The sequence below is a fragment of the Aristolochia californica genome, unplaced genomic scaffold (assembly GCF_029961685.1).
Source record: "Aristolochia californica isolate CCGP_79_NKW_82.1479 unplaced genomic scaffold, dmAriCali1.0.hap1 SCAF_2, whole genome shotgun sequence".
NCBI lineage: Eukaryota > Viridiplantae > Streptophyta > Magnoliopsida > Piperales > Aristolochiaceae > Aristolochia > Aristolochia californica.
The window spans coordinates 41,404,195-41,427,760 of record NW_027181881.1 but is presented as its reverse complement, the minus strand read 5'-3'; the positions used below and the strand labels follow the sequence as shown (position 1 = coordinate 41,427,760).

General features: G+C 38.7%; 1 protein-coding gene and 1 long non-coding RNA gene across 2 annotated transcripts; one reads left to right on the top strand and one right to left on the bottom strand.

Annotated features, from left to right (window-relative positions):
• The first annotated feature begins 1,970 nt into the window (after positions 1-1,970).
• On the top strand, positions 1,971-10,105 carry LOC137956023 (serine--glyoxylate aminotransferase-like). Its single transcript, XM_068803311.1, has 6 exons — positions 1,971-2,050; positions 8,122-8,400; positions 8,487-8,771; positions 8,847-9,213; positions 9,383-9,593; positions 9,779-10,105. The coding sequence occupies exons 2-6, from the start codon at positions 8,196-8,198 to the stop codon at positions 9,914-9,916; spliced, it is 1,206 nt and encodes a 401-aa protein (XP_068659412.1). The 5' UTR covers positions 1,971-2,050; positions 8,122-8,195; the 3' UTR covers positions 9,917-10,105.
• A 424-nt stretch (positions 10,106-10,529) lies between these two features.
• LOC137957335 (uncharacterized) lies at positions 10,530-11,544 on the bottom strand. The gene is made up of 3 exons (XR_011113339.1): positions 11,420-11,544; positions 10,940-11,024; positions 10,530-10,757 (listed from the first exon to the last, which is right to left on the bottom strand). It is a non-coding gene; the product is annotated as an uncharacterized lncRNA (long non-coding RNA).
• Positions 11,545-23,566: the final 12,022 nt, after the last annotated feature.

Here is a 23,566-nt window from a genome sequence, read left to right as displayed (position 1 = left end):
TCCCAGGGACGCAAGTTCATGAGCTCGTGTTTTAATATATTGCATATAGTCGAAAATCGATTGAGATCCCTTAGTGGTATGTTTGAGTTGATCCTTGATTTGTTTGATGTGACCTTGTGAGGGCTGAGCATATGTACTGGCCAAAATAGTCCAGGCTTCATGAGAGGTACTTGAGTGAGTGATAAGTGGAATAATAGATGGCATGAGAGTACCAATAAGCGCACAAAAAATAAGCTTATCCTGACGAAGTCATGTAGTGTGTTCGGGATTTGGAACGACATGATTATTGATCATCTTTATGGTAGACGACAGAGAATAAAAACCATCAACGAACTTGAGAAGATCATAACAAAAAAGAATAGCCTCTATTGCAGCTTTCGAGCTAAAATAATTTGTGGAGGTGAGTTTGACCGAGTTGTGGATGTGGAGTACCGTTAGTAGTGTGGTTGGGTCATGAGCATTGGGAATAGTAATACGAGAATATTCAAAAGCCATGAGTAGAAACCGAAGGTCACACGTACGAGTCTTCTCTTCTTCTTCCTGAAATTTAATCAGACCTCGGATTAAACCGAAGGTCGTTGGGAAAAAAAATCTGGAAGAAAGAATACATGTGGCTCACTGCGGCGGCGACGGGAAAAAAAATGAGAAGAAGAATACCAGTGGCTCATTATACCGGCGTGCGGCGGCGAGTGGTAGCGGCGTACGGTGGCACAGAGCTTCCGGTTCTGCCTTGGTAGAGGCAGGTCGCTTAGCGACGGTGTGCGGCTGGGAGTCACAGAAGTGTGAGCTGCGGTGATGGTTGGTTGCAGAGTTTCTTAGGACCGTCAATGGGCTCTGCAAAAACTTGGAGCATAGCAGAGGTTCGGGACTCTACTGAGGTCAGAGAGGGACCAGAGGGTGACCTCGGTGTCGGGAGGCCGACGCTCAGGTGCCAGGAGGCCGACGCTCAGGTGCCAATGGTCGGCGGTGGCGGCAGAGAAAATCAGATCTTAAGCTCTAATACAATATAAAAATAGATAAAAGAATAATTTTCCGTTATATTACTTCCATTGATATAACTATTTATAGGTACAAAATGATAAAAGGATTTACACGAGTGTAGAGTTACAAGTGTATATGACTGTAGAGTTACAAGTCGAGAAAATCTCAACTTCTTTCATCCTTTATCTTTTTTATTAACAGATACGATTTGCAAAAACTTAAGCCCAAATCAGTCCAACTGATTGTTGTCTTCAGTGAATCCATCTGTGAAGCAAAAGTTATATATCATGGCCTGCTAATTGGTCAGCACTCAGTACCTCCCAACAAACCTTGAGTTGCAGTCGGCGAAAATCCTATAGAATCATGGCACAGAGGCCTCACGCAAGCACCACCACACTTCCCACTCTCTGGAGAGGGTGATAAGCAGACCACCTGCCAATGTCTGAACTGAGCTTTGAAGCTTTTAAACCATGGAAAGCTTCACTCTCTCTGATAATCCAGAGAAGGCAACGAATCTCAGTTCTCTTCGTAACAATTTTGAGACTTTTCACTTGGAAGCAAGCGCTGTCGTACTACTGCATGTAGATAATGTCGAAAATATTTTAGGAATACTGTGAGAAAAGGCCAAACTGAAAGATGAGTTGTGGCTTTGGCTTCTCAAGATGAATTGTGGTTGAAACTTGAAAGCTCGTTATCTCGTTATCTTCCTCTTGAGTCTCCTCCTCTCGTGTCTTCTCATCTTCTCCAAACCACTTAATTTTTGTTACTTTATATGTTTATAATAAGACAAGCTTCTTCTGTTCTTTCTTCATCTATTTTTCCTTTTTTCTCCACTATTTTCCTAGTTCGTTTTTGCCTCTTGGTGATCCCTCGACCCCACGATTCTGACTCTGCAATTCTTATCTGCCAGGTGGATGATCTACCCGATCCCATCCTCCTGGGCGTTTCGTTTTTTGCTTCTGTGGACGTGTTATCTCCTATAAACGAATCGCCTTTCTTCCTTTCTCTTTCCAGAAGCGCGCGCGACGCCACCCTGAGCTCCATCCCAGCTTCGAACGGAGAAAAAGGGGTACGTTTGAAGCCATTTTACTTGTTTATTTTTAAAGCCACACCGGCCTTTCGGTAACTAAGCTTCTGTTAAGTAATTATTCAGTCTGACTGGGTGGATAGTCGGATAGTTTATATATCTTTTTAGAATTTTCTTCTGCTTGTGCAGTTAATCTCCTTTATAATCGCCTTCCTTTTGTTTTTTTTCTTCGGCTTTTCAATTCTTTGAAGTTTGGATCATAGAGGAGTTTAAGGTTGTTGGTTTTAGTGATTATTGTTCTTGTTTTTTATGATTACCAGTATGAATTGTCCGTAGTTGGACGTCAGTAACAAGGAGAGGCGACGATCATGATTTAGATTTCGATGATCTAGTAATTCTTATACCGGCAAATTTGAAACCAGGCTGACGTTAAAAAGACGTCGTACACTTATTCTAAAATGGTTGGAAGCTTAACGGCCAGTTGACCTTCAATAATTAATTGAGTAATCAGTATATGATGATGAAGCCAGATTGATTCGATACTCAACTCTGTGCTAATGCTAACTAGCGTTCTCCTTGCTGCTGAGATGTCACGATCTTGTAGAGGATCTCTCTCTGGTCTGTACCCTCTCCAAATTAAGCTTTAATTGCTCAGGAATCTCTTTCTCTTCCTCAGTTGTTACTCGATTCGACTTTAAACTTGGAGAAGTTCTGTTACAGTGTTAAGGCTTTCACCATCTGCGAAAATGATGAACAAGTTGAATTGTTTATAGAATTGGATAAAAGAATAATTTCCCAATGCATTACTTTTATTAATACAGTTATTTATAGTTACAAAATGAAAAGATGATAAAGATTATATCTAAGAGAGTTTACATGATTGTAGAGTTACAAGTGTACATGATTGTAGAGTTACAAGTTGAGACAATCTCAATTTTTCTTATCCATATCTTCTTTATCTCTATCATGCCCCCCCCAAGATGAAGTTTCGAGAGGAGATTCCAGTCTTGGTCTTCAAGAGGAGAAAACGTGTTCGGGGAAGCGGTTTAGTAAGAGCATCTGCTAATTGATCGGTAGATGATACATGAGTCACCCGAAGAGCACCACTCTGAACGTGTTCTTGAATGAAGTAATAATCCAAAACTATATGTTTCATGCGCGAGTGAAAAATTGGATTGGAGCATAAATTTATAGCACATATATTGTCACAATAAAGGACCGGTTGTTGTGGAAGAAAAAGACCAACGTCAGTGAGAAGAGAGCAAATCCAACGGATCTCAGTTGCAGTGGTTGTAATAGATCGATATTCTGCCTCGGTAGAGGATTGGGCCATAGTTCATTGCTTCTTAGAACTCCAAGAGATAGGATTGCGATAGAGGTAAAGTGAAATAATCCTTGTTACCTACTGAAGGGACAAAGAAGATTGTCGATGTAAGACGATACCATGATCCAGAGTCCCATAGAGATATCGTAACAAATGCTTGGCAGCATCCCAAGGATCAGTATTGGGGCAATGCATAAACTGAGATAACTTATTTACCACATAAGCAATGTCAGGGCAAGTGAGAGACAAATATTGTAGACTTCCAACAATAGTTCGATATTCAAATACATCGAAGAGTGTCATGCCAGACTGACGTGTGAGTGTAGATGATGCGGTAAGTGGCGTAGCAACAGGCTTTGCATTGGTCTTGTGTGTGCAAGTAAGGAGATTACATATATACCGGCGTTGAGACAAAAGTAAGTCTTGAGAATGAAGAACAACTTCAATACTGAGGAAATAAGCCAAGGGGCCAAGATCCTTCAGTGAGAATCTCTAAGCAAGTAGGTGGATGAATGTCGCCATAGCTTGGTCATTGTTTCCTGTAATAATAATGTCATCAACATAGACCAAAATATACAACACAACTGAACTTGTGTGGGAGATAAATAGAGATAATTCTGCATGAGAGTTGGTGAAGCCCGAGATAATGAGAAACTGGCGCAACTCATGATATCAAGCACGAGGTGCTTGCTTAAGACCGTAGAGAGCTTTGCAAAGTTTGTAGACATAATTCGGGTTATCACGATCAATGAAACCCGGTGGTTGTGTCATAAATACATATTTAGATAGAGTGCCTTGGAGAAAATCATTATTGACATCAAGTTCACGAAGCGACCAACCACGACTTACTGCAAGGCTAAGAACAATGTGAATAGTGGTAGGCTTGACAACAGGACCACATGTTTCATGATAATAAAATTCAAGGTGCCCGTGAAACCCTTTGGCAACTAAACGAGCCTTGTACCTGTCAATGAAGCTATCAGAAATATATTTAGTACGAAAAATCCATTTGCAACCAACCAGATTTTGTGAGGGATCCAAGGGAACAAGTTCCCATGTACCATTCCGAGCAAGAGCATCATACTCATCAGACATAGTTTGATGCCATTTGGGATTGGTGAGAGGTTGAGTGATAGTTGTGGGTTCACGGTTGGCAGATGCAGGAATTTGGGCTGTGAGGTTTAGTTTTTGGATGGATTTGTAAATGTTGTTCTTCGATCTGGTGACAATAACACGGGAAGGTGAGGAAGTAGGTAGGGATGATGGGTGCGGGTCAACCGAAGTGGGAATGTGGTTTGGAGTGGGGAGTGGTAATGGAGAAGGCTGAGGAGGAGAATCATGAACAGGACTGGCTAGGGGCGCAGAGATTGAAGCTGCAGATGATGTGCCAGTAGCCAGGAGGAAGGACACAGAGGAACACCAGGAGGAGAGTGTTTCAGATGAGGGGTGGTCAAGATGAGTCTGAAGTGAAGTGAAGGGGAAGACAAACTCAACGAATTTAATATGACGCGACACATAAAGACGAGATGTAGTGGGATCAAGACATAGATAGACACTTTGAGTATTAGAATACCCTAGAAAAATATACGGAGAGGAACGAGGAGAGTTTGTGAGAGGAGTATGGCCGGAGCTACAAATATCAAAGACAACCAAAACTGCGTAATTTAGAATAGTTAGAAAGATTGCCCAAAATTTTGGCATAGGGTGAAAAAAAACTTAGTGTGGGTGTTGGAAACCGGTTAATGAAATGGACAGTAGTGGAGAAGGCATATGTCTAATAAGAGAGAAGTATAGAGGCATGCGAAAGAAGAGACAAACCTGTTTCTATAATGTGACGATGTTGTCATTCAGAATCCCATTGTGTTCAGGTGTATGAGGAGGAGACGTAAAATGAGAGATATCATTGGTCACCAAAAAAGAGGACATTGTTTTGTATTGCCCCTCATTATTAGAATAGAGTGTCTTAATCCATTTACCAAAGAAATTTTCAACTATAGATTTAAATTGGATAAAGGTATCAGGTACGTGTGATTTTTGTTTGAGAGGGTAAAACCATATATACTTTGTAAAATGATCAACAAAAATGACATAATACTTGAAATTATCGATAGAATAAATTGGATAGGTCGATACATCCGAGAATATAATATCAAGAGGGAAGAAGAGATAAGTGTGGAGTAGGAAAATGGTATTTTGTGACTCTTATTGCATTGAAAAGAATTGTAAGTAAAATTAAAATTTAGAGGGTGTGATTAGTTTAGCTGAAAAGTGGACACGATATGTCGTAGAATCGGAGACGATGGATGACCTAGACGATGATGCCATGCAAACGAAGTGGTCTTGACACTAGAGAAAGAAATTATTGGTGGAGACTGGACTTGGGACGATGGTCATTCGTACACACCATCCTTAGTTTGACCTTGCAAAAGTGTTAGCCCCGTACGAAGATCCTTCACACGAAAAGAAGTGGGTAAGAATTCAATGGAAGTATGATTAGTTTGGAAAAATTGAGAAACAGAAATAAGATTCTTTTGCATGGTGGGAACACAAAGAACATTATTCAATAAAAATATACAAGAGGGTTTAAAGAGAGATTTTTAACCAATGTGAGTAATAGGAAGACCCGTGCCATCACCAATCATAATGTCGTCAGTACCGTCATAAGGAGTATGAAGAGAGAGATTACTCAAGTCGGTGGTGACATGGTGCAATGCTCCACTATCTAGAAACCAAGGAGAACTAGTAGGAGTGGTGGCTTTTGCAAGATGAGCACGTGGTTGCCATGATGTCGCAAGGACGAGGTTGCCAATGAGAGGTGGTGCAAGGAGCCTAGGGAGGTGGCAAAGACTGTTGCATTTGGCGAAAGACAGGACAATGTGGAACGCTCTGCCCTTTTTCCCGGCATAACTGGCAATGACTGAGATAAGGTCGAGGTTGAGATTGACCATCCGGAGTGACAATATTGTGGAGACTGGAGATAGTACCTGATTGTGGGAGTGATGAGGGCGCCCCTTGCTATCAGTGAGTAAGATTACCTGACTTGCCAGAATTAGACCGAGCGCTGGCATGATTTGCAGAGGTTGGAAGTAGTGAGGAGTGAGCTTGTTGGACACGTAACGTGACTTCTTTGTTGATGAAATTTTCATGTAGCTCATTAAAAGAGATTGGCTTGTCATGACCATTGATAGTATCAATAAGTGGTTTGTACTCATCATCGAACCCATTCAAAATTGTCTCAGTGAGATCCTCTTGATCTATGGGTCTTCCTAGGCCCGCAAGTTCATCAACCCGCGTTTTAATATACTGCATATACTTGAAAATCGATTGAGATCCCTTAGTGGTATGTTTGAGTTGCTCCTTGATTTGTTTGATGAGACTACGCGAGGATCGAGCTTATGTACTGGCCAAAATAGTCCAGGCTTCATGAGAGGTGCTTGAGTGAGTGATAAGTGGAATAATAGATGGCATGAGAGTACTGATAAGAGCAAAAAAATTAGCTTATCCTGACGAAGTCACGTAGTGTGTTTGGGATTCGGAACGACATGATTATTGATCATCTTTGTGGCAGAAGGCAGAGAATAAGAACCATCAACGAACTTGAGATCATAACAAAAAAGAATAGTCTCCATCTGAGCTTTCCAGCTAAAATAATTTGTGAAGGTGAGTTTGACGGAGTTGTGGATGTGGAGTACTATCAGCAGTGTGGTTGGGTCATGAGCATTGAGAATAGTAATTCAAGAATCTTCAAAAGCCATGAGTAGAAACTAGTTTTTTTTTCCGCACATGCGGAAATCACACGTGTGCGCTTTCTTCTTCCCGGATTTAAATCAGGCCTCGGATTAAACTGAAGGTCGAGGGAAAAATAAAAAACTGGAAGAAGAAGAGGGAGGAGAAATACCAGTTGTGGCGGCGGCGTGGAGCTGCCGGTTCTGGCGTGGTAGTTGAGCGACGACAACGAAAGCCACTGTCGAAAGGGTTGTAGAGGCTCGGTGGGAGACGGAAGCCGCTGTCAACGGGTTGCAGAGGTTCGGTGGGCTACGATTCTCGATGGCGATGAAGGTAATAGAGGGGAGAAAGTCTGTCGACGATTGCAGAGGCTCGGCGTTGCAGGACCGTCAACGGGCGGGCTCCGCAGAAACGTTAGAACGAGTAGAGTAGAGTTTTGAGACTCTCCTGCGGTGACGACAACGGAATCGTCGGCGATAATGTGAAGGCACACGGTGGCGCGGTACTGGCTACGGTAGCGGCGATGGCATAGGATCGTCGAACGAATGGGCTCTGTAGAAACCTTTGAACGAACAAAGTTGTGGGGCTCTGCAGAGAGGGGCCAGTGGCTGACCTCGGTGTCGGGAGGTCAAGGTTCAGGTGCAAATCGTCGGCGGTGATGGTAGCAGAGCGAAAAATCAGATCTAAAGCTCTGACACCTAGTAGAATTGGATAAAAGAATAATTTTGTGATGCATTACTTTCATTGATATAGTTATTTATAGTTACAAAATGATAAGATGATAAGGATTATCTCTAAGAGAGGTTATATGATCGTAGAGTTACAAGTGTACATTACTGCAAAGTTACAAGTTGAAACAATCTCAACTTCTCTTATCTATATCTTCTTTATCTCTATCATTGTTCGACGTTAGTTCGTTTCAAGATTGAATGTTGATTTCTAAAGTAATTTGGTTAAAGTATCAAGACTACGATATAAAAATTAACAGTGTTTAAGTTCCTTACTGGATGTCCATTTTGTGGCGTACTTCGAGATTTCCTTCTTGATAAAAGCTTTCTTTCAGGTGCTCTGCCTCCAGAATCAAGAGGACCAGGCGTCCTCACATTTGAACATTTTCAGTGAATTATCAAAGGAACCATGGACTACGTTTACGGACCAGGAAGAAACCATCTCTTTGTTCCGGGACCTGTCAATATCCCGGAGCCTGTCATTCGGGCAATGAACAGGAACAACGAAGACTACCGTTCCCCAGCCATCCCCGCCCTGACCAAGATTCTTCTCGAGGACATTAAGAAAATCTTCAAGACTACCACTGGAACTCCGTTTCTGATTCCTACCACTGGTAATTTTTTATGAGTCGAGTCTTGAATCTTCTTGCACGCAGTAACCAGATAGTGCGTTTACGATCTGAAAATTGCTCTTGGATAGGTACTGGTGCATGGGAAAGTGCTCTGACGAACACTCTCTCCCCTGGCGATCGGATTGTCTCCTTCTTGATTGGACAATTCAGCCTTCTCTGGATTGATCAACAGCAGCGGCTCAAATTTAACGTGGATGTGATTGAGAGTGACTGGGGTCAGGGTGCCAATCTGGACGTTTTGGCATCAAAGCTTGCAGCAGATACTGCTCATACGATCAAAGCTGTTTGTATTGTTCACAATGAGACGGCTACAGGGGTCACCAATAACCTGGCAGCAGTGAGAAGAATTCTGGGTATGCTCTGGTTTTACTTAATCTCTTGTTTTTGCTTTTGTGGGTCATCACTAATGTTGCGAATATTGGTTACAGATCAGCACGATCATCCTGCACTGCTTCTAGTGGATGGAGTTTCTTCAATCTGTGCACTCGATTTCCGCATGGACGAATGGGGAATCGATGTGGCTTTAACTGGCTCTCAGAAGGCTCTCTCTCTCCCTACTGGAATGGGTATTTTGTGCGCGAGCCCAAAAGCACTGGAAGCATCTAAAACTGCTAAATCAGTGAGAGTTTTCTTTGATTGGAATGACTATTTGAAGTTCTACAAGATAGGAACTTACTGGCCTTACACTCCTTCGATTCAACTGTTATATGGACTCAGAGCAGCTTTAGATCTGATATTCGAGGAAGGGCTCGAAAATGTGATTGCGAGGCACAGCCGTTTGGCGAAAGCCACAAGGTAAATCCATAAATCTGAAGTGGTGGAACTGCTAAAAGGGATAATCTCTCTGGGTAAAGGAAAATTTTCACTGTTATGATTGTTGATGCAACTGTTTTTCATTTTGGAGAGAACAATAAGCTTAGAGGATTAGAAGATTGATTTCTATTAACAAATTTAACATGGGCAGACTTGCTGTTGCGGCTTGGGGCTTGAAGAACTGCACGCAGAAGGAGGAATGGTTCAGTGACACTGTGACTGCTGTGGTTGTTCCTCCTTATATTGACAGTTCAGAGATCGTTAGGATCGCATGGAAGAGATACAATCTCAACTTGGGTTTGGGCTTGAATAAGATAGCCGGAAAAGTGTTCAGAATAGGCCACCTTGGGAATCTGAACGAGGTACCATATCTTTTCATCACATCTCAGGTCTTCAGATGCTAAGCTGAATAAAACTAGCTAAAATCTGAATTTCTATCTTGACAACTGCAAACCCAACATTGATTTAATTTGGATAAGAAAGACTTTATTGTTTCCTTGAGTGACTGATCGTATTTGGATAATCTCTAATTCTTGTAATTATGCAGCTTCAATTGCTGGGATGTCTAAGCGGAGTGGAGATGATTCTAAAGGAAGTGGGATACCCAGTGAAGCTTGGGAGTGGAGTAGCGGCTGCTACTGCTTATTTGCAGAACAGCACGCCTTTGATCCCTTCGAGGGTTTAATGTCCTCTGTAACGTCTCTCTTCTCTTTTCTGTCTTCTCATTGTCCATGTAAAAAGATACAACCTCATCTGCATCTCTCCTGAGGCTTCTGTGTTGCAATCATGTACTGATAAGGGCTTAATCTCATGGTATCACCCTTGGGTTATTATTAGAAGTGCATTAATAGATCTTTGACATTTGCCCTTACCTTTTTCTTAAGCAATAAACAAAGTTTTAAAATAATCATGGCATAACATAAGGAATCTTGTCATTGATTGAAAGGAAGAATCGTGAAAAGAAAAAGAGCTAGTCTGCTTTGCAATTGGATGAGCTTTTTCATCGGGTGAGATTTGCAGATCTTATATTCTCAATTGTCGCCATATGAAAACCAAATGATGGAAAAATCATTTTGTTTTTTACAAATTTTTTCCTTAGAGAATTTTCTTATTTGTACCATCATATGAAACAAAGAAAAAAATAGTTTTGGTGTTAGTAAAACTGAGATAATGATCAAATTCTCCTTTTCACCGACTATTTTTAGAAATAATAATAATTAAATTCTCCTGTTTTTTTTAATGGGGTTCCGAACACTCCCCAAAGGTAAGAGGAATCAAAGAAGAATCAAGCTGGAAATTTTCTATGAATTTTTTTTATCAACTGGAAAATTCTCCTATGTTATTTTTTCATGCACTTTCCTATGACAAAACACACCCTAATATTCAGAACTACAAACACAGATTACATAAAACATGACTACAGCAATTCACAGAAAAATGATCCAAGCTTGCACGCGAGCACAATCATGTCTTGTTAATACTAGAAACAAGCTTCACAGAGCCAGCAACAGCACAAAGCAAAGAGACTGCATCACGGAATTGAAGTACAAGAACAATATGAGTCCTAAAATATTCATACATAAAGAGAGAGAGAGAGAGAGAGAGAGAGAGAGAGAGAGAGAGAGAGAGGAATCCAGTTTGAGAAATAACAGAATATAAACGGTGAAGAAAGAGATTTATTAATCGGGTTAGAAATAATAAGAGTTACCATCCTTCGATGAAGCCCCTGTCTCCTTTCTTTGTCGAACGAGGACAACATTTCTTCTTTCCAGGAGGTGTTTCCGTTGGGTATCCTACATTCAGAATAGAGTAAAACATAAACCAGAGATTCGAAACAACTAGTCGTTTCACAACATAGAAAAGAGTATTTCGAAAGTAAGATCTAGCTCAGAGCTTCCTCAGTCAGGCCCCAGGGACATAGTGATATGAGCCAGTAATGGATCAGCAGACCAGCAGCTTATTCTGGATGCCATCTTCCGCAACACGAGGCTAGATCTCTCCTTGTAATGATGGAGGTCCGCAGAGCTCTAGCACCATTCTTACGGTTAATTTACTTAGAAGGGAAACTGCCTCGGATGAGAAGATGCAGTATTATACTAAGGAGAAACTCAGTAAAATAGTTAAAACCTTGTGCTATCACTCCTGAATGTTGTTCAAGCAAGAAAGAGAAAAAGGGTCAGAGAGAAACCTGGAGGAGGTTGCTCCTTTTCCTTGTGTTGTGCTTCTGAGTCAGGCATTCTGAACTAAAAAAAAAACAAAACAAAACTGGCGAATAGGCAGATTTAGTTGGAAGGGAGAATTTCCTAACACAGATTTCCCTTGTTCAGCCTGGTTTCTCATATATATATATATATGCAGATGTTAATCTACAGGCATCTTACAATGTGTAGCAAAAGTCCCAGCTGGCCTCAAAAGAGATTGGTCGGCATAGAAAATTCTTGTCTCTCCTCTTTAATGCTTTATTCTTGTTCTCTTCTCCTTTCCCTTCTTTGACAAGTAAAAACAGATAAAGTAGAGGGTGAGATCAGCACTTTCTAGATTCTTCCAACTTGCTTGATTGTAGGAAACGAATTTCCGTCCTGATTTTAAGATCTAAATTACATCTAAAATTAGAATGTAATGTATGTTAAATAGCTTCCGCTGAGAAAAGAAAGAAGCATAAAAAATTATTTTTTGAAACCTCTATTTGACATGGTATCAGAGCATTTCGGCGACTGGAAGGAGAAGAGAAGTCGCTGAGGAAAAAAACAGAGCAGAACTCTATTTTTTTTCTGTTGTGGCTTGACGGTCTCCGCACCGCTGTCCCTTAGCCAAAGAACGTCACCGACAACCGCACCACCAGCCCCATTGTCATTGACCATACCATGAAACTGAAGACACTTTGCCATCTTCGAAGAGTTTTTTTCGTTCATCACCATAACATCGAGCCGGGATTCGGACTCAGACTCGCAAAAGCCGACGAACCGCCACCTAAGCAGTAGACCACCATCGTCGCCGTCGCCATCGCCGAAGAAGAAGAGGTATTTTTTTAAACTTAGGAACTACTGTTCCTTTATGTATTTGTTGACCGAGACCGACAGGTCAATCCAGCGGATCAGGACCAGACAGAACCGAACCGAACCGGACCAAGTTTCTAGACCAGAAGAAGTTGTGATTGGGTTTATTCTGGGTAATCCAGTGACATAAATTGATGGCTACCACTACAGGCGCATCAACCGAACTTATCCCAGCACCATCACCACAGATTATCGTCCACCAAGACAATTCTGCCTTTCCAACTGGAATCATCCTCGATGAGACAAATTACTTGTTATGGTCCCAACTCATGGAGATACGAATTGGTGCTCGCAACAAAGCTGGATATCTGAAGACCAAAATCTGGAGATCCTAATCTTGGCGCATGGATTACTGAAAATCAAAGGGTGAAAAGTTGGCTTATTGACTCAATGAGTCCGTTGCTAATGCAACGATTTATTCGCCTCTCCACTACTAAGGAGATATGGGAAGCCGTATAAAAAATATTTTAGAATGGATCAGACGAAACCTGTCTATTTGAGTTGAACCAGAGATATTTTTCTACGAAACAAAATGGTAGACAATTATCAACGTACTATAATGAACTGGTTGTTATTTTCCATGAGATTGATCATAGAACTATATCTTAGGAAGAAACAGTCGAAGGGCTAATCTAGTTGTACTATGCGATGGCCAGGCATCGAGTTCATATTTTTCCCAATGGGCTTGACTCTGAATTTGACCAGGTTCGGGGCAAAATCTTGCGAAAAAACCCCAAACATTATTTGGAGAGTACATATGCATATGTCAGAAGAGAATATTAACAGAGACAAACAATGGGGAGCTATCGTCCAATCTTGGAGACCTCAACTATGCTGGTCAACCGTACTCGACAAGGATCATCAAACAATCGAAACACTCAATCGTATGGAAAAGCTAACAACTGGGTATGCACTCATTGTGGGGAAAAATGTCATTCACAACAGCGTTGTTACGAGATTGTTGGCTATCCGGAGTGGTGGGACGTCTGAAAGAAACCACGTAAAAAGATCGTTGGGAAAGCTATGGTGACATCCACGGAAGAAAATCAGTAGCTACCTACGACAAATGTTGCCCATCCAGGTATTATTGGTAAAACATCAATATTCTCTATAAACTTTAAGAATAGAACTTGGATTATTGATACAGTTGCATCCGATCACATGACAAGGGATTCCAGTCAGTTACAATTAGTCCTACTTTCTCCCCAATCTGTTATTTCCACCGCCAATGGTAGTACCTCTCGTATTAATGGGGAATGATCTGCTATATTGTCTAATAATTATACATTAGATATTGTCCTTGTGGTTCCATCTCCTGAATACAATCTTTTATCTATTAGCCAAATTATTTTCACTCTTGCTTGTACTATAACTTTCTGGCCCTCATTTTGTGTCTTTCTGAACATTCTAACCTGGATGATTCTTGGTTATGGTATTAGACGGGGTAAAATCTACTATTTGGAGCTGACAGAGAATGGGGGATCGAAAATCATTCAGCCAAATCAAGTTAACAGTGAAGATAATGCTCAAGCAACTATATGGTTATGGCACCGAAGATTTGGTCATTTTTCCTTTGGTTATCTTAAGAAATTGTAACTACAAATTTTTTCAAGTTTGAATGATTTGGATTTTCATTGTGACACTTGTGAACTGGCTAAGAGCCATGATATCTCTTATTTACCGAGTTTGAATAAAAGTTCTGAACCTTTTGAAGTTATTCATTCTGATGTTTGGGGTCTGGCAAAGGTTCCCTCTATTTCTAGATCTCGTTACTTTATGACCTTTATTGATGAATGCACTAGAATGACTTGGGTATCCCTGCTTATAAAAAAGAGTGATGTGTGTATAGAATTTCAGAAACTTTACAAAATGATACATACTCAGTACCAAAAACAGATTCATGTTTTGCAATCTGACAATGGTACTGAATTTGTCAATGCTTCTCTCGAATTTTTTTTGACCCATCATGGAATTCGTCATCAGACCTCTTGCACCTATACTCCCCAACAAAATGGACTGCCAGAGAGGAAGAATAGACAACTTTTGGAAGTAGTGCGTGCCTCACTTTTTGGCATGAACATGCCTCGATTTTATTGGGGTGAAACTGTCAAATTTGTTGCCTACCTCATCAATCGAACACCTTCTGGAGTAATAGATTTTCAAACTCCTCAACGCAAGTTGCAATCCCTGATATTCCCCATCTTCCGAACCTTGAACCTCAGATTTTTGGGTGTATCGCATATGTTCATATCCCAAAAATTTTGCGAAATAAACTTGATCCATGTGCCAAACGACGTGTATTTGTTGGCTATTCTGAATTTTAAAAAGAATATCGATGCTATGATCCACACACCCGAAAGCTCCATGTGACTCTAGATGCCTCCTTCCATGAATCAGTGCCTTATTATTCAGGTGGAGTCTCTTGGAATCCTCTTCAGGGGGAGAGTTCAAGAGAAGAGAATGTTCAACAAGAGAATAGCGGAAATGCTGAGTTTATTGAGTTAGAAACAGTGAATGAATTTTTTAAGCAACCAGGTCGTCATTATGTGCAACAAGACTGTGACCACAACCATGAAGCCGAGAGTCTTGAAGAACCATTAGAGTTGCCTCCGTTTGCACTATCAACTGAAGAATCAACCCAGAATGTTCCTCCTCAGGTAAATACGAATCCTATGTTTGATGAGTCTAATGAAATATGAGTTCCTATAGAAAATAAAAACCCTAGATATCCACAAAGATTGAATAAAGGAGTTCCAAAAAAATAGTATAAACCTGATCCTAATGCCAAGACCAAATACTCAATCAATAACTATGTGTCCTCCCATAGGTTGACTAAATCATATGCATTTACTGTTGATCAATTATCCAGGGTTTCTATTCCTAGTAATGTGCAAGATGCATTAGCTGATCCAAAATGGAAAAAGGCAATGAATGAAGAGATGGAGGTTCTACAAAAGAATTCCACTTGGGAACTTGTTCCACAGCTTAAAGGAGTAAAGACAATTGGATGTCGATGGGTGTTCACGGTGAAATTCAAACTGGATGGAAGTATTGAAAGATATAAAACTCGGCTAGTTACAAAGGGATATACGCAAAGGTATGGGATAGACTATCAAGATAGTTTTGCACCAGTAGCTAATATGAATACAATTCGCATTCTTATATCTATAGAAGCAAATCGAACTGGCCTTTTATGTTAAAAATGTCTTTCTCAATGGAGACTTAGAAGAAGAAGTCTACATGGAGCTACCACCAGGAGTTAAAAATCATTCTTTGTGTCAAGATGAAGTCTGTAAATTGAAGAAGTCATTGTACAGGCTGAAACAATCACCTAGAGCATGGTTTGGGAGATTCTCAACTAAAATGAAGGAGTTTGACTATAAGCAAAGTAACTCATATCATATTTTGTTTAAGAAACACAGAATGAAAAGTAACAGTGTGTATTTTGATGATATGGTTGTGACAGGAGATGACCCATGTGAAATGCAAGCTTTATAGGAGTATTTAGCCACTAAATTTGAAATGAAGGATCTCAGACAACTTAAATATTTTTTGGGAATTGAGGTTGCAAGATCGAAACATGGAGTCTTCCTTCACCACGAAAATATGTGTTGGGTCTTCTAGCCAAAAACGGAATGTTTGATTGTAAACCAGTAGAGATGCCCATGGAAATGAATCATAAGCTCGGAATTCTCCCAGATCAAACCCTAGCAGACAAAGGACGTTATTAGCTATTAGTTGGAAGATTAATCTACCTATCACACACAAGGCCCGATATAGCATATGCAGTGAGCGTTGTGAATTAGTTCAGGCATGCACCAAGTGAAGAACATATGGAAGCAGTCTATCGAATCTTGAGATACTTAAAGAGTGCTCCAAGAAAAAGATTTGTTATTCTAAAAAAAAGGGTATCTCTAATATTGAAGGATATACAGATTTTGATTGGGTAGGTGATCGAACAACCAGAAGATCCATGTCGGGTTACTTTACTTTTGTGGAAAGGAATCTTGTCACTTGGAAAAGTAAAAAAACAGAAGGTAGTATCCAGATCAAGTGTTGAAGTTGAATTTCGAGGCATGGCTCATGGTGTATGCAAGTTGTTATGGATAAGGAATATATTGAGGGACTTAGGGATTAAATACGCTAAACCTATGAATCTCCATTGTGATAACAAGGCAGCCATCACAATTGCACAAAATCATGTTCAACATGATTGCACTAAACATGTTGAAGTTGATCGTCATTTCATTAAGGAGAACCTCGATGCAAAGAATATACAATTCTCTTTTATTCAATCTGAGAGTCAGCTGGCTAATATGCTCACGAAGGCAATATCAGGGAAGGCATTTCATGGTAAACTTACTAAGGTGGGCATGACCAATATCTATGCACCAACTTGAGGGGGAGTGTGTACAAAACTGTAATTGTAAATTTGTGATTGTAGCGTGATTGTAGGAAACAAATTGTTTTCGTGATTCTTTCTCCTGATTTTAGGATCTAAAATTAGAATGTAATATATGTTAAATAGCCTCCACTGGGAGAAGAATGAATCATCGAAAAAATATTCTTTGAAACCTTTGTTTGACAGTTTGCATGTTTAAATAAGTTTTAGATTCCTCATGAAGATCATTTGGAAAATCTATGAGTTAATAGGGCTCAATGGAGAAGCGAAAACATGGATGAATTTGAAATGATTGCCTGTTGCTTTCACTGAAATAGTGAGGAAGCGAGAGCGAATGGGATTACGTTGAGGCGGCTTGGCTTTTGGACTACTTAACCAGAAAGAGATTCCGTTCTTGTCATTAGAACAATTTCGTTGTGGAGGAGGAAACGAGAATATATTCTATGCTCTCTCATACCATTACCAAGTCCACCTCCGTTCACCAATCCCTTACAATCTCTCTAACTCAAACTGGTTGTTCGTAATCGCTGGGATCTGCTACTACATATGAATTAGTATGGACTACTCCCTCTATAATCACAAGGATAAGAGGAGTGATATGAATGAGTTTTATTCACTGTCGGGCAAATACCAATGCGGCCTAAACTTTAGTTTTGAGTTGTAGTATACTGGTCTCATGGATCTTTTTTTTTTTTTTTTTTTTGTTGAAAAAATTGAAGTGTTTGAGTTTGAGTCTTATTAGGCATGGGCTAACAAGGTATAAATTTTTATAATAGAAAGACAAAAGAATATATTAATTGTTCATATGCATTCTACTATGCCAAAAGAAGCCAGTAGTATAAAAGGTCTTGCTAGAAACCTTGAATTATTTTCTATTATTTGGCAGCAGAGAATCGTTGAGAGAAATAAAATAAGAGAGAGAAATTCACTTTATCTCTTAGTTAATAAAATTTCTTTTACAAAATGATGGAATTTGGGGGGGAAATAGAATCTTGAGAGAAAATCTGAATTATCAAAATTTTAAAATATTACTAATTTTCTTTTCTTTTCATTCTCCACGTGTATCATCACAAGAGAAACTATATTTCTCTTCCATTTTTTCTCTCATTTTCCATGGGCATCCAAACAAGAGAAGAAACTTCTTTTATTTTCTCTCCACTTTCTGTGTTTCAAACACAACCTAAGAGCCAAGTTAGAATTACAAAATTCATTAAAAGATATATTTGCACATATTAAAGCAGGATGGAATAAAAGTTTTTTACTTACTATCAACGATATTCTTGTTAGCTTTTGAAAGCATATTAAGTTCCTCATTCTCCATGTGATTCACTTTTATATGCATTGATTCTATCCAAAAGTCTTGGGGTGAAGCAACCAAAGATAAACTATAATCCAGATGAAATGTTATCTTGCTAGGCCTATTATATATTTCATGTTAGCTGAATATAAATTTTATCTGATGTTAGGCTCGTAAAGTTGCACAACTTTTTGTCATATTTAGTGCATTAAGTACATTTTTTATGTTTTAAGTACTTAATCATCTTTTTCAATATTTCATTTATAAAGATACAAGTATTTTGGTGATTTTCATTTCATAAGAGATATTGTTATCTCCTTTTGCCAATGGAGGCCAAGCACCCAAACATTAGCTTCATAACTCCAAATCCACAACTCAATAGTAGAGCTATCTAAAACCTATGGACTTCAAGGCCTATTTGGCACACAAAAAATTAGAAAATAAAAGAAACCACAAAGAAACATTTAAAATATGTTGCACCACTGAATAGTGTCAAATGCATATGTTGCAAATGGCATTGGTTGCTATTGAAATGAGCACAAAATTAAAAAAGAAAGAAAGTGCTAAAATCTTTTGGTGGAATGATCTTATGCTTCATATAACACTCGAATACTGGATAATAGTTTCTTTGATTGCCGGATTGCAACTGTGAGATTATGGGGGAAAATGTATAAGGGAAGAGAGAAGGAAAAAGGGAGAAAGAGGAGGTGTTGGAAGAGAGCATAGGTCAGCTCTCAATGGGGATAAAAATTGTGCCCCATCTCTCTTTTAATTCACCTAAGGGGATAGAGTTACAATGATAACTTTGCCCCTACTACTTGTTCCTCCTTATATCTTCATAACTAAACCTCCAAACAACATGAACATAGACCATAGACTATTCTGAACATGCTGAATTAGATATACTCACACTGAAATATATAGACTATGAAAAATAACCAAACTACCCCTTATACTAAATTTAACACATTGTCTCAAGCCGAAGCATATATATCTAGACACCCCAGTTTGTTACAAACCAAACTCATGTCTACCCAAAACTTCATTGAAGACATCACCAATACTTTTATAACATTGAACATAAAGAGCGACAACTTCCTTCCACATTACTGTATCTTGAATAAAGTGATAGTTACTTCTATATATTTGGTCCTCTCATGAATATTGGCTTGCCCTCAATAAAAATAGCTAAATTTTTATCACAATACATCACTATAGGCTCAACAACCTGCAAACTCAATTCTTTAAGAACCAATCTCACCCACATTAATTCACTAATAGTATTAGTCATAACTCTATACTCAACTTCTACACTAGAGCGGATTATTATATTTTGTTTTTTTCTTTTCCAACTCACTAAATTTCCCTTGAAAATACACAATACCTAGTAGTAGACTTTTTGTTAAGTTTGGAACCAGCATAATCAACATTTGAAAAAGGCTTCTATTTTCAAATGAGTGTGAGGCTTAAAGAACCTCTTTCCAGGTGACCCCTTTAAATATCTCAATATTCTCTAAGTAGCTTCTAAATGCACCTTGCGTAGATGTTCCATTAATCGACTTACCACACTAACAAAAGATGATATATCAAGTCAAGTGATAGTGGCATAGATCAATTTTCCAACTAATCTTTGAAATATTATTTTATCCTTGAGTTCAACACTATTTTCATCATGAAGGTCATTACCAACTTCCATGGGTGTTTCTACTAGCTTTGCACCCAACAGACCATACTCTTGTAACATATCAGTAACATACTTCATTTGTGTTAATGTAGTTTAAACCTTGCTTTTCATAACCTCGACTCCAAATAAGTATTTAAGAAACCTAGATCTTCAATCTGAAAATATTTAGCAAGTGTTGTTTTTACCTCTTCAAGACCCATTGTATCACTCCCTGATAGAACAATATCATCGACATACAGCAGAAGAACTACAGTTCCAGTTGACCTTTTCATGACAAATAGAGAATGGTTATAGTTGCTCCGAGAAAAATAGAAGGACATGACAACTTTGCTAAATGTCATCCCCTAAGACTGTTTAAGCCCATAAATTGCCTTCTTCAGCTTGCACTCGTTTCTAGTTTTCCCTTGAATAACATAACCTAGAAGGTTGCTCCATGTAAAATCCTTCTTCCAAATCACCATATAAGAAGACATTTTTAATGTCTAACTAAAAGAGAAGTTAATCCTTATTGACAACAACAGACACTAGAATATGAACAAAGGTCAATCGGGCGACCAGTGAGATTTGTCTCAAAAATATCAAAACATATGTCTGAGTAAATCCCTTTGCAACCAACCAAAATCTATGCCTCACAATAGATCCATCTACTATTGATTTTAACAATGTAGACCCAAGGATAGCCCACAACAATAGCACATGTGGGATCATTACATGGGCTCTATGTACCTCTATCAATCAACGCCTCCATCTCAACATTCATAGCCTACTCCCAAGTAGGAGTCAAGAGAACACCTTACACATAAGTAGTACAAAAAAGGCAATGATAAAACAAATTGTTTAATACAAGTCAAATAATGAATCAAATGAGACATAATTGGACAATTGATGATGACTGGACATACCGACAAATTTACGAATCGTAATAGAGAAATGCTGATCAATTACCTTAGAATTTGAAGGCAAAGAAGATTTTGGAACGTGCAAGAGAGAAGGAACAGTGACTTGTTGTCGAGTGTATTATCGTTGTTGATACACCTGTAAAGGCTTTTCTACAATGACTGACTGTGGTTGACAAGGAACATCTTTCATAGGAACGAGAACAACAATTCCTATGTTTGTGACTAATGGGGGATATACATTGGTGGTAGAAAAGAAAAAAACATCCCAAAAAATATGACATCAATAGACACAAATGTTTTCCTAATATATAAGCAAAAACATTTGTATCCCCTATGTGTATGATAATATCCCAAAAAACATATTTGACTAAAAGTAAGATAATTTATCCGAAGAAGTACCAAATGAACATAACAAAGGAGTCAATACTTGGATTATGATTTTGCTCCCAAGTACTAAAGATGATATCTTGTTAATAAGAAAACATGTAGTAAGTATTGCATCACCTCAATATGATTTAGGAACGTACATGTGAATGTGCATTATGCGTGCAACTTCTAACAAGTGTCGATTCTTACATCCACCTACATTTTTTATGGAGTAAAAACACATGATGATTAATGAATTATACCATGGCATTGACAAAATGTATCAAAATTATGACTCATAAGTTCTAAGCCATTGTCATGATGAAAGATATAGAGAGACATCAAATTAGGTTTGAGTTTCATATAAAAAAAATTGAAATACATCAAATACTTCTGATTTCTCCTATAGGAGATACACCCAAGTAGTGCAACTAAAATCATCAATTAAAAGAAACAAAATACTTGTATCCAAAAGCATTAGAAAATGGACACGGTTCCCATACATAAAAATGAATAATCTCAAACAACCTGCTACTCTTTGTTAGACTAAAAGGAAAGTTATTCCTATGGTGCTTACCCAGTTTGGAAAGGTTCGCATATAAATGATAAACTTGAAGAAAATGTAGAAATAATTTGACTAACTTCACTGGAGAAGGATGTCATAATCGTAGATGCTACTGGAAGGGAAAGTTTGCAACATGAAGGGCATGTGAGGTCAACTATGGAGAGCCTTTCAGGTGGTATCGTCCTCTCTCATGCTCGCGTCATGAGATTCTGAAACACAATGAAAGGGATAGAAAACTACTAAAGAATTTATAGACTTAGTGAGTTGATTAACAAACAAAAAATTAAGAGGGAATTTCAAAACAAACAACACAAATTTAAGAGACGTGAATGGGGTTGGTCTAATATTTCCCACTCCCTGAGTAGAAGATACAGATCCATTAGCAAATGTGACATGCTTAATAATAGAAGATTCCCTCAAACTAGTAAATAAATATGACATGCCTAACATATGAGTATAACCTCTTGAGTCAATTAACCCCAGAAGACAAAGACACACATGTAAATCAGACATACCTGAACTGGCAAGGGTAGTTGTAGAAAGTGGAGGCTGAGATACAAAGGTTGAGGAGGAAGGAGGAGAGGTCCATTGGGCAAGTTGCTACAACTCATCAAGGGCTCCTGGTAAAATACCAACTACAGGTCAAATCGAGGGCGCAGTTATATCTTGAACCAAAGAGTTTGCCCAAATGGGTTACCCAAACTAACAACAATGCTTATCAAAGAATTGCTTACTGCATCACCTCAGCGCAATCCTTTACATGAACCATCTTTGCCTCTGCCTCTTATACTTCTACCACGACCTCTAATAGATTTTGACTAACCTAAGGTATTAAGTGCAACTACTTTAACACTTCTATTATCTTTGCTTTCTTTAGATATAATTGAGGTATTTGCCAACATAACTTTGCTAAAAGCTATAAAGAGTGATGGAACGTCAACTTAGGCTTGCAACGAGCTATGACTGCATAAAGATATAGTCACAATCCATCTAAACATTTTGCAACATGTAGCTACCCCTATTGCTTTCGAAGTTCCTTTACATTAGTGGTGAAAAGATGGAACATGTTGATTTCTTATAGAACACCTAATAATTCATTGTAATAATCAATGATTGATCTTTCACCTCGCTTAAGGCTAAAGAGTTTAGCATATGCATATATTGATTCCAAGCACACTCATATTTCCTTGGTTGTTTCACAATCATGATATGATTTCTCAACCTTGAATCCACACAGTTAAGTAACCAAGTTATGACTTGATTATTTACTACTTTCCAGCTATCTATAAAGGGCATTAGAGGACAATCTCGAATAAACTTAGATTTTCTTTTAACTTTGAAGTAAATACAAATAAATTTGGACCAACTCAAGTGATTGTGTTTGTTCAACCTTTCTATACTAATTTAGATCGTATATTTCCCTTCAACGACCCCAAACTCTCTTAAGGAAGTAAGTATTCCCCCAAGATAAAGGAAGTAAGTATTCCCCCAAGATCAACCACATGCACAAGAAACAATCAATTAAATGCTTTATTCCAAATGTAAACCGCATAGACTAAGTTAGCCCCACTGTGCACAATTAGGATTTTCGTCAAATAATTACAGACAAACCTATGATACACATAAAAGATGCAATAGAAGAAATTTCAGCCACAAGCACCAAATTGACAAAATTTAGATTGACATCAGCCCTCTTGGAGGTGATGAAACACCCAGCAATGGTCCGGGGATCTGCATACACTGGAGATGAGAAATTTAAAGAATCCTATTGGGCACTAATCAAACAAAAGACAACAAACTGTAAATGTCATCAACCATAGAGTTATAACAGAGAAAAAAGATAAAAAAATCATCTTTAATCTTCAATCAATATAAAAACCTAAACTTCCTTTCTCTAAGAAGATGCTGGATTCAAAAAAGAAGAGGAAAGAATGTTTCACGAACTTCAAACCAAGGCCATAGTGCTCTTATACCGTGTAAAATTATGAGAAAAAAAAGCAAGAGAAGATAGAAGGAAGAAGCGAGAAAGAGCAGGTGCATGAAGATGACGTAAAATCAGTTATAGA

What these genes read in the sequence shown, in the direction of transcription:
- LOC137956023 (XM_068803311.1), top strand. Translation starts at nt 8,196, where the DNA reads ATGGACTACGTTTACGGACCAGGAAGAAACCATCTCTTTGTTCCGGGA. An exon ending in AGCAGTGAGAAGAATTCTGG is followed by an intron (nt 8,772 to 8,846) that starts GTATGCTCTGGT and finishes TATTGGTTACAG; the next exon opens with ATCAGCACGATCATCCTGCA. An exon ending in ACCTTGGGAATCTGAACGAG is followed by an intron (nt 9,594 to 9,778) that starts GTACCATATCTT and finishes GTAATTATGCAG; the next exon opens with CTTCAATTGCTGGGATGTCT.